This window comes from Centruroides vittatus, unplaced genomic scaffold (genome assembly GCF_030686945.1).
Source record: "Centruroides vittatus isolate TY-2023 unplaced genomic scaffold, ASM3068694v2 scaffold_752, whole genome shotgun sequence".
Lineage (NCBI taxonomy): Eukaryota > Metazoa > Arthropoda > Arachnida > Scorpiones > Buthidae > Centruroides > Centruroides vittatus.
The window spans coordinates 3,431,402-3,443,952 of record NW_027122716.1 but is presented as its reverse complement, the minus strand read 5'-3'; the positions used below and the strand labels follow the sequence as shown (position 1 = coordinate 3,443,952).

The following is a 12,551-nucleotide window of genomic DNA, read 5'->3' as shown; positions in this document are numbered from 1 at the left end:
ACATTGATAATTTACCTTACGGTTCGTCTTGTTTATTCTTAGCGAGTCCAACAGGCGCAATTGTGTTTTTTTTTTTTTATAATAAATTCTGTCAATATTTTATTATATAAATTTTGTAATGAAATTAGCTTATCAGTAATATACAGACAAGTACGTTTTATTTATTCAAGTGCGGTAATAAAGTTAATAATATAGACGAATACCGACTGATTTATAATTCATTTTAATTCAGCATTAAATCTAATTATGGCATATTTGAAGACGAATATTTATATTAAGGAAGAGTGGATATAATAATAGAAAGTAATGTGTTACTGTCTACATATAGGATCTTCCGATACAGAACATCTGCACAAATTCAAAAGAAGCAGCTGGTTGTGTGTAGCGCTTTGTCATGCGATCCCATACTTTGAATGTCTACTATTGACTCTCGTAACAATGTGTACAAATTTCGATTTAATTCTCAAAAGAATTGAAAGTAATTTTTTCCTCGTCTCCTTTTTAATTTTTGACAGTTTAACATTAATGACTGTTCAACCGCATCGGAGATTTTGATGCTCTTGCCGTAGCAACAAGATTTCTCGTAGTCATGGCAACTTCCATCCAAACTTGTCTTCCCAGCAACACTTGTAAACACGAGATACCTCTCAAGTCATCTACCAGGAGTCCAAACTTCCTACGTTATGGATATTCGAGTATGCCAAGACCTAATTCAGGTAAATAATAATAATAATTTTTGAAATTTCGCAAATTGTTTTTGGATTATTATGGAAGAAAAATAAAATTTAGTGTTTAAAAAAAAATTATTAAAAGTTGAATTATATAATTACATAAAGCTCAACTTTTATTTGTAATTTTTAATAAAAATTTATATAATAACGTTTATATGTACTATAGATCGTTTTTAAAGCAGTGGTCTTTTTTTATCTTATATTTATTTATTTGTTTATAAAAATATTTTAAATTTATTAATATTTAAGTAGGAATGTTTTGATAATTTTACAATAAATAAATAAATAAAATAATAACGACAAAAAATGCAGAAAATAGTATTAACGACGATACCAGTAGTTAAACTTTTTTGATATTTTCAAGAAAAAAACTTTGTATAATAAAAACTTTCATTTACTACTACTACTCAGATACATGAAATGAAAATTTATATGACAAATTTTCTTCTATTGTAATCGATCAGCCGGTTGAATAATGATTATGTTTATGTCTTCCTGTATTATTATGTTTCCGAAGAAATATTTTTCCTGATTTTGAAGAAAATAAAGAAGAGAAAACGAAATTGTTTCTTTAAAAATTAAAGAAAAAATGAAATTAATCTTTAATTAATCTAAATAATTTTAAGGTAAAGATTTCAGTAATTTTAAAATTAATTAATGTTATCTGTCGTTTTAGATTATAAAAAGAGAGAAAAATAAGATTTGTTATAAAAAATTTTTAATTTCCTTATTTATGGTTAGGTTATTTTTTTTAAATAAAACTTGATTTCTTTTTATTAACATGGGTAGACATAATCATTTTAATAGTAAAAAAATTCATAATTTATTCGTTAACAGTATAGCCTTATTATTATTTTAAAACATATCACGCAATAAAGATATTTATCTAGTATTTAAAAATCTGAGAATTCTTATACAGTAAATTAATCATTAAATATTTATTATTTTTTTTGTATTCTAATTTAAAATTTGTTTTGATGTCTGTAGTCTTTATTATAACAATCCGAATTCTTCGTAAGTAATGGGTTAAGGATATTTTGAAACGTAAATAATGCTAATTACCGGATTCTCTGTATCATATTGCAATCTCGTTAAATACATGCAATGGTGATTGTGCTTATTTTTTGAATATCATTTGTATTTTCCACGAATTGTGCTTACTGAAAATGACTTTTTTTAATCCAAAAGAGGATATGAGTAATAAAATATAGATATGTTAATATAATAGTAATTAATAGTATGTAAAAGACAATTTATTTTATTACTTATATCCTCTTCTTAATTAACACTATACTAATTAAATCCTTAAAAATTTCTAAATAATCATACAAATTAAAATGAAAAAAATTTCGATATTATCTTAACTATATATATAGGCCTATATATAAGATCTCAAATGTGTATTATTTAAATTTTAACTAAATAATAATTAAAATTATACTATATATAATACTCTTGCTAAATTATAATTTTAGCAATAATATAGTATCTTTGAAATCACATTATTCTATATAAAACATATCTTTATATAGATTTAAAGGTATGTTTTATAAAGTATCTTTTATAGTTTTTCAGGAAGCGGGGATACGCGACAGAACATGCTAGTTATATGTAGGTTATATATAGAAATTATCTCGTTCAGTTTCAACACGCGGTTAAGTGGAAAAATACAGGGTCAAATGCAGTTTGCATACATACATATTGTATATCTATTATTCTTATGTGAGATTTAAAAAAATATATATATATAAATGTAGAGCAAAAATAGTTTTTTACTGTGAAATATATTAAGCTTATTTAGAGAAGTAATAAAATTAAAGATGGAAATCATTATTCTTTAACTGTAGATTAAATTAAAACTAAATGAAAAAGATTATTAGAAAGCATCACACTGTATTATTTAAATATTTAATAAAAATATTTCTGAAAATTTAGATAGTTCAAATAAAGATAACTTTTTAACAGGATAAATCAGCAGAATTATTAAGCAAATTATTTCAAAACTTTAAAACTTATTTTGATAGATATATTTTGTAATTTTAATTATATCAACATTTACCATATATTAATTGTAATTTAATAACAAAATTCCGACTTTTTGTGGAATTAATAAAATACTACCAAATTCGTAACAATATCTGCATCACAATCTTAAAATTATTAATTTGTAATGTTTTGTTTCTATTTTCTTCAATTTCTTAAAATAAAATGCTTAAAATTAAATATAGTATTTAAACGTCGAATGAAATATTTGAACTTTGATGAACTTTAATTGATCGTAACAAATTCATCTATTGACAATTGACTTAGCGATAATGTTACCATCTGTCATTAACGAAAATTTGATCCGTTGTAATTTGATTTTCATTTCAGTTTATTTTTATGGATTTTGTTAAGGTATATTTCTGACATTTAAGCTGTTCTATATCAATAAAATGACTGATGGTAACAAAATTGAAATTTCTATTAATGGTGGTGTCAGTTTATATGTTCTATTTACATATAACTGAAATGTTTGGGACTAATTATAATGAAATCTGTGAGAGTTAATGAATGAAATTTATTTAAGGAAACAATGCCCAATTTTTATTAACTTTAATTTAATCATACTCTGTATTAAAAAGCTATTGAAAGTCGAGGCTAAATATTAATTTTATCTTTATTTTAGAATAAAAAAATTGCAAGTTGGAAACTAAAACTTTACTTTTAGTAAATTATTTTTTATTTGATGATTAATTATAATCCTAAGTTTATTATATTTTTATTGTAACGCTTAAGTTATTGACATACATAGATAACTATATCCTACTTACAAAACTTCGATAACATAGGTTTAGGAATTAGATCATCATGTTTTACATATATTAAATTGTTTCGATGCAATAAAAATTTGAATATTATATAACGATAGATACACTTTTAAACGCACTGTTTAGATTAAATAATTCATCCAGTGTATATACTTTAAATACATTATCATTTAATCTAATGTTATTTTTAGTAACACTGAAATTACTAAAGATTGTGCGCTAATTCTCTTAAATCTTAATTTCAAAATAGTGAACTAATAAAACTTTGTTAGGAAGTCGAAAGAGCTGGAAGGAAGTAGTTAAACAAAGAAGAGATATATCAAAATGTAAGAAAAGTCATTAAAGAAAAAAAAAATATGAATAATAAGTTCATTGGAAAAATTATGATAAGCGGATCTGGATAAATTATTATTATTTTTTCATAAATGTATTGTTTCGATGATCCGATAAAGAATATTCTTGGTAGACTTTCCATTGCTTCAAGCCGCTAATTTGCAAATGTTGACACGCAAATCTAATAATCTTATTAAATATTCATATCTCTATTGCAGTTAGCCGCTGACAAGAAGTTTAAATAGTTTACATAAAAATATAAAGCAGGTTATGTTTGTTAATTAATTAATAACCATGAAACATTTTGAAACCTTCCGACGTTTTATAGATTTCCGGAGAGACATTTACACACACGAAAGATATGGTATACAATTTTTAAATTTTATATTAAAAAATAAGAATCGAAAGCTCTGTATTAGAGGATACATTTATTGTATCAGATTTGAGTTCGATGGATTTTTTTTTAAATTTCAATGGTGTATTGAGACGAAAAATTGATTAATTTGATTGTCTTTATTCGTCGTATTCAACAAGTTTTTGAGTTCTAGACATCTTGTTAGTTTTTTGTTTTAAATTAATTGCATTGAGCGCGCACAAAATTAGTGTTGGAATTTTATTTTATTTTTTTTATCTCGCTATAATATAAAGTCTTTTTAAACTAGTTAAATTAATGAAGAAGATAGAACTTGTCTTCTTGGTGCCTATAGGGCGGTGTTTTCAGACAAACTGATCTAGCTTGGATGAGATGGTTTGAATGTCTAAGAGTACACATTATGTTTACATTAATTAATCGTTTGAAGAAACACATCGATCGATGAAATCATGCAAAATATCTTATAGAGAGCCGCCTCGAATCTGATATGGTTCCTGACGATTTTCATTACTTGATTTTTCTCTTTATCATCTATGTTCGACCATTCCTCAGCTCAGATCTATTCGTTATAGATAAGTTTTGATTTCAGTGATTTAAACAGTAGACTGTTTTATTTGATCGAATGTTCACGAAATCTATCTGAAGAAAATTTCGTTATGTTTGTATAAAGTTTGAATTATGGGCTTTATATTAAGCTACGCTAAGAAGATTATTAGCTTTATAGAGTAGCCTATATTATAATCCTCATTGAATGTCGATCCATGTGTGCTATCTGCAATTGACGACACTGTCTTCAGTGACGCCAACTTATATGGACTCTTGGGGCCCTGGTCCACCCAATAATTTAAGTTCACAGAATAATTTATTTCTTTGTAATTTAGGTATGGTAGAGTACTTCAACAATATTGTCCCGCCGTTTGTTTTTTTCAAATCACGTGGCTATTTTGAACGTGCACGAGGTCCACGCTGGAAGTTCGGACCTGGAAGAAGTCTGACGAATTTATAAAAAGAAGTGCATTTAGAAGAAATACAATTTGCAACACGATGCGCTCTTTAATGGCGACTAATCGTTTTTTTAGTACATTATTAATTAATGGTTTTATAGTTTGCATATCTTAATTTAGTAAAAGAAAGATGCACGAGTTACAGGTACATTTTAATTTGTGAAACATTTCTTTAGAGCAGGGGTGGGCAACTTTTTTCTATGTAAGGGCCGCATTTTAAGACTTTTGAACTGATGCGGGCCGCATACAAGAGAAAGAGAAAAAAAAATGTTGGTAAATCAGAATTATTTATTCATATATAATTATAAATTAGCATAGGTATACTTAATTTAGCTTCTGGAACTGATGTAAACGTAATATATTGGAAATATTTGGTTAAATATTCGTCACTGCTAGTTTTAAATTAGTTTCGATGTGTCTGTTAGCCTGTTTCTTGTTTTAATTTTTACTAAATTCATTGCGGGAAAAACTATTCACATACATAAGTTGTAGAAAATAACGTTTGAATTTTTGCTGCATACTTCCTTAAGCTGGGAAATTGATATATTTATTCACATTTTATGCGTCGCGGGCCGCAAAATATATGAATACGGGCCGCAGGTTGCCCATCCCTGCTTTAGAGTACCACATTGTTTTTGTAGCAATTTAAAACTTTACTAACCGTTGTACTGAAAAACCCTAATATTTTGATATTAGACAATTATATTTCGTAACTTAATCTAAATGTTTACGCGAATATGTGATATTAACCTCGGATTTGATTGATTTATATTTATTTTTCTTTCAAATTTTTACAGCTAGTTTAGTCCCATTTTGAGCCCAATATATTTAGACTTAGAGTTCATGACTCCTGATACTCAAATGCCAGTTTCATGTGAAAATGTGCTAATCATATCCCGTCTAAAATCCATATTTCAGATTTCACATTTTAATCATATAAAAGAATTATATGAGAGATATATTTGCGTTTTATACCTATTACTGTCACAGTTTGGTTTTCATCAGCGTCAATTAATTAAATTCTATTTCTTACATAGTTCAATTTTCAAATTTCAGAATTTTTATTCTGACGATCCTTACAATATTATATATATATATATATATATATATGTATGTGTGTGATAAAGATCGTCAGAATGGACATGTATATATACATATCTTAGACACTTCGAATATTTCTTGCAAATTTATGTTATAACATTTTCCACTTTTATCGTTTTTAATTCAATGGAAATGAAATGAAAATAAAATAAATTCATCGAAATTTATTTAAAATCTAATTGCTAAAGTACAGAATTCAAACATTTATATATGCATGATTTTTTTTGTTAAAATATAGGCCTATCGCGATCCATTTGATGCATCATAAAAAACTATTTTATGCATTGCTTTTGTTTGTATTTATATAATTGATTTTGAAATTTTTCGCACCTGATTTATTGTAACGAAATGGTTTTCATTGAGATTGCCACGTGATTTTTTTAATGGGAAACTTATCTGTAAATATTTTAAACCTTTTTTTTTTAATTTAGATAATTGTGGATTCTTGAAATGCATGAGACCAAACTCACTACAGTTAACCTAATTGAAAACATTTTTAAGTATGAAACAAGTTTCATATAAAAATGATTCATTATTTTCACGCAGTGATAATTATTGATTTTTTATTATTGAAGTTTTTTGCTTTTTTTAATTTGGATTAAATAAAACAGTAATAATAATTTGTCCTCTTAACATAACATGCATCAATAAATTTCGTGTGTGTGTGTAATTTTTTTTGTGTTTCTGTTTAAATATTTATCTGTGAGATTTGAAAACTCGTGCGTTAAAATTAATAAAACATGGGAGTTTTTCTACGATATCACGTATTATTTATCGACAAAACACGTTATTCACTTTAGAAATCAAATAAAAATGGGGAAAAAAGCAATATTATGGATTGGAGAAAATCTTATAAAAGTGGCATCAATACTAAGCTTTATTTACGTTAGTTTTACGTTGAATGAACAATTTACACCAACAGTTTGTTTTTTTTTAAACGTTCATATTAATATAGCAATTAACATTAATTGAATTAAATTAATCATAACTGCTTCTACTAAGCATAACGTTATTTGACTTATTATCGATTTACTTAGAGGTTATTTTTACAAGAGACAACATACTTGATTATTGAACGGAGATTAAACTGACAAATTAAAACTTACAAGCCTGACTGATAGTCCATCAAAATTCATTATCGTCGTGAACTTCATTAACAAAAAATTAAAAAGATTTTACTTGAACATAACCGTAACGAAAATGGTTATTTTCACATGCTACTGATTAAATGCGACAATATTCCAAGAATCATCGATTGTGGGGAAAATAGCATTTGTAGGATTTCGTTTCTGTAATTTAATCAGATTATTTTCGGTTCTTTTAGTTTCTCCCCCCGTTGTAAATAATAATTCAACGACACAAATCGAAAAATTGCGTTGAAGTGATTTATGAACAAATTTGATAAATAGACAGGCACCATTAAAAAATAATTTATTTCTACGTGATTAAAAAAAAAAACACTAGTGTTTGATAAAAACAAAATCGATCCGCCACTTCCGAAATTTCGATTAAAATACTTCTGCTGTGTTATTTTTACGATCCAATGGTGTAACTATGGGGGGAGTTAAGGCGCTAAAGTCTCAGTAAAAAAGTTTCTGGAGAAGATATTCTAAATATAATCTAACAGAAGTCTTGTAAGCTTGATATTGTATTATAAGAATACGCATGATTACTGTAATTTAAGTCTGTTAGTCCCTACCAAACTTAATTCCTGGCTGCGCCAATGTCGTGATTACAAATTCTAAGATAGATATTTGATCTAATTCCATTATTAAAACTATCAGAACTTGAATAATAATTGTTAACTCTGAACTAACGTTACATTACTTGAGCGGATGAACGTTAAATTACTTGTACTGGATGGAAGAGCTAAAAATAACAACCCTTAAATAAAATTTTAAGATGCCGAATTTTTAAAACTTCTAATTAGAATTTTTAGTGAATCGCACAAGAAAAAATTTTTCGTACTTAAAATATTGATCGTAAGAGAAGTAAATTACTCTTATAATTTATAGTTTAGATTATTTTTAATGTACATTTTTTAAGCGCCTAAAATTCTAGTATTAAACTAGGAAATATGGACCCTATATGAACATAATTAATCTTTGGAGAGGACGTGGCTATGCAAAAAAGTAAAATATTTTATATCATTTCTATATAAAATTTTTTACGATGATTTGTAAATAATTTTGTGTTAGTGGGCATATAATTATTTATAGTTATTTTATTTAAATAATAAAATATAATATATTTTTAAAATAACCGATATATCGTATACTGGAACTTTTATTATTATTATTATTACCATTATTCTCCGGAATAGCTTCTGTTTCTTTGAAATTAAAAATACTTGGATAAATTATTTCCATTTCTATGTTTCCCAGAGGACAGACTTCTAGGAAGTTTGTTTATTATACTCTTATATAATAAATATAACAGTATAACAAATCTTCTCGAAGCTTATTCCTTTTTTTAATGCACTACTACGTTGCGTATATTACTACGACCTTTAAATATTCTTTCTATATACGGTAATTATTTAGATAAGAATTTTAATTATATTTATCATAATAAAAAAAAATTGTGTTTAATTAAGAAATACTGCGAAATAGATTAATTCAGATATTTTGTGTTTCCTGTTGACAAGAATACTCTGGAATTAAAGTAAAACTAGTAAATGCTTTTGTGTTAAAACATTAGGGATGGTGTTCAATTGTCCTTTAGCAATTTGTAAATAATAAAATTAATAAGTAAATTTTGTCGCCTTCGAAGCCTAGAAATATAAACTATATTTGAGTTTTAGAAACAAGCCTTCCAGAACTAGACTGACATAAACCCCGAAGGCGTATTTTTGACTTAGTTTTACACTGGGTAGTTTGATTTTCCAGTTGGTTGGCTTGTTTTTTTCCCCCTTCTATACGTCTGCATTGGGAGAAGACAAAAGATGTTTTTAGCATTATAAGTAAGGATTTAAAAAGCTAAAGATATCTTTTTGAAGAAATTAAAAAATTCTCGACTTCAGTTCATATTGTTTTTTTCTTTTAGGGAAAGGATTTTGTTCCTTTCCTACAAGTCGTCATAAATTCCTTCTAATTTTTAAAAATTTCCAATGTTTTGACTTAGCCTTACTTAAAATAATAAACCATTTATTTCACTATATTAGTATTATATTACATGATAGGAATGCGTTATAATGCACAATAAATATATATATATATCTTTTTTATTGTGCATTGTAATGCGTTTCTGTCATATAATAGTATATTAAATTAATCCATACAATTTGAAATCTAATTTATATTTTAAAAATATAGAGATATTTTATATTGAGAATTTATTATGTAGTTAGCGTTTAGCATTATTTTTTAAATTAATAATTAGCTAAAATTTATTAAATTTAATTAATTAATTTAATTAAAAATCAATAAAGAATTTAATTAAAGTTGATAAAACTTTTTTTTATATTGCGTTTAACCAGAATAGTTTTAGATATTATTTAGTGTTCTCTTAATTAAAACTGTTCTCATTGGTTATTGGTTTTTTCAGTTGTTATTGGTTGTAAATACTGATATAGGCTACATCAGGTTTTAATCATTAGAAGAAATAATGATAAATATAAAAAAAAATCATTAATAATTTAAATAAGAAAAATATATTTAAAAATGAATCTCTTCAAGAAGAAAAATTATCTAGATTTAACTAAATAGTGAATTAGAGTAGGTTAATTAATATAAACTAATTTTTTACTCTCATTTAAATTAATACTAAACGATCTCCATTTTTGTTTTTAATTAGAAAATAGGCAAAATTAATTTTAATAGAGTTTAGTTTTGTAATTATATGCAATTATATTACACAAATTTCGTTTAATCATCACGTATTACTTGTGTAAAAATCTGTTTGTAATGATATTCGATTTAAACCTGTTAATTTACGATTGCAATAAGCAGATTTTCATTGTATTTTAGATACATTAGCCGGAATTGTGATGAAATCCTTATGACGTACGAAATTTTAACCTATCAAGTAATCGAAATGAACTTTTAGTATCGTTCGGTCTTTAAAGTTAATTTGGATGCGCTCTACATATCAAGAGTAATGTTTAACCTTGTTTATATAAAAAAAAATAGTTTATTGCCTGATGCAAAACAATGCGATAAAATATTTTAGCTAATCGCGACCATCATAGATCATTTGATTTTCGGCTTAAGCGCGTTTTTTACATTCCAAAAAAATGTCAGATAATTTTTATGATTCCGAAGATATATATGCTTATTTATAAAAGGAATTTAAAATCTGAAAATAAGGTATTTTTTGCGGAACTGTCCCACTAATGTAACGGACCGAAGTACAGATGCGAATCTTGCAGATGATAATTATGGTAAATTAGCCGAAACGACGGAAGCACCCTTCGTATCCAAATAGCCTAGATGAAGCAACTGTTAAAAATTTCGAAATAAAATGTCATTTATCAGATTTTCTTTTCTTTTTTTTTTGCTTGTGACACTGACAATAAAATCCGCGCGAAAATGACTGTACTTCAGTTTTTCACTTACTGGTAGATACTTGAAAATGGCTTTAATGAAAATTAAACAAACGAGTAAAATGCAATTAAATTTATTAACGTATAATTAATAATACATAGAACTTTGCGAAAAATCTAAATAAACAAATAATGTTTGAAAATCGGAGTCGACGAGTCGCGTAATATTAACGTTGTTCGATATCACCGGTTTGATGCCAAATCGTTCTCACGTTAAAATCGTAAATATCGATCAAGTAATATGTGGCCAACCATATATTGCGACTAAAGCTTATTTTTATAGAGGTTAATATATTACAATAGAATAAAAAATTTCCTTTCTGCTGTATTTCGGGAATTATATTCCGTGTAATCCGTTCTATTTTTGTTATATAAATGTAATACTTCCTCTTTTAATATATCATGTTATCGGTTTCTTTGAGTTATACGTGTCTTTAGTACGTATATATATATATTAAATGAATTAGCTCATTTAATTATAATATTGACGAATTAATGCATTTTTGCTGTTCAATTATCCACGAACTGTCCGGCATTAACACACAAGTCTGAATTTGCCTAATTCCATTAATTTATGTATTATAGTTTTCTTCTTTTCAGTATTAATTCATACTGCAGTAAAGTTTTTGAATACATTTTTATTCGTTGGCTGAGAGTTTTTATGGAATATTTCTAAATTTCCTATAGCGAAAACCTAATTCATTTTCGCTTTCTAGAATTGAAAGAAGAAAAATTTTTTCCACATAATCGACAGTAATTATTTTATAGCATTAACTACAATAAAAGTCTTGGAAGTCCTGTTAATCTTACGTAATAAATTACAATGATTACTGCTTTAGGTAATTATTATCTATTTAACGATTAAGTCATTGATAGAATAAATTACAGTCGGGCGATTTATTTATTGACTGGCTAGTAAGTCCACTGCGAGACGAGTCGACGACCCAGGCGACTCAACCAGTTTTTACGCGTTCGCTGACCCACCCCTCAAGTTCTATATTGTATTTTGGACGTTCTTTATAATTTTTAAATTCAAAATTTATGAAAAATATAATTATTCTTATACCTAACGGAGTTAACGAAATAAAGTTTCCGTCTGCAATTCTATGTATTTTATTAACACTGCGTTATTATATAACGAAAGGTGTACAGATGTAGCACGTCTTCAAACTGTACGTAATTTGTCAACTGTCTGAAAGTTCTTAAGTTTAGCGCCTTCTTCTTTTCGTTAGCTTTTTTTTGGACTGTGAAATCATTTCATGTTTTCGTATATTAATGTGCGAATTAAAAATTTATGCGATCAGCTTTAAGTTAAAAAAAAAAAATACTTTCTGTTCGACTACTACTTCACGTTTTATTTGGTTAGTGATATAATCTCCAGACAACATAATTCTTTATTTATCTCACTTCTAAATAAGGAAAGATGTAATCGTGGAAGGAGCAAAAGCAGAATGAGTGAGAGATTTCCTGAGAATTTAATAGAATACGTAAAACTGCAATCGGCTACTAGGTAAAAACCACAAAAAATTAAAAAGTTATTGCACGAAGAATCGAAACCTGTACACAGACTTAACACAGAAAAGACAACCACAGTATTTAATGAAGTCAACGTTATTCGAAATGGCAAAGTTGCATTGTATGTTACAAAACTCTATA

General features: G+C 26.5%; 1 protein-coding gene across 1 annotated transcript in view; it reads left to right on the top strand.

The window, feature by feature from the left end:
• LOC136989710 (protein FAM110B-like) overlaps positions 1-12,551 on the top strand; it is a 52,250-nt gene that overhangs the window by 22,208 nt on the left and 17,491 nt on the right. The window contains exon 2 of the mRNA XM_067287950.1: positions 516-716. Coding sequence (XP_067144051.1) covers positions 590-716 — 127 coding nt within the window. The 5' untranslated portion in view covers positions 516-589. The remainder of the gene's footprint in view (positions 1-515; positions 717-12,551) is intronic.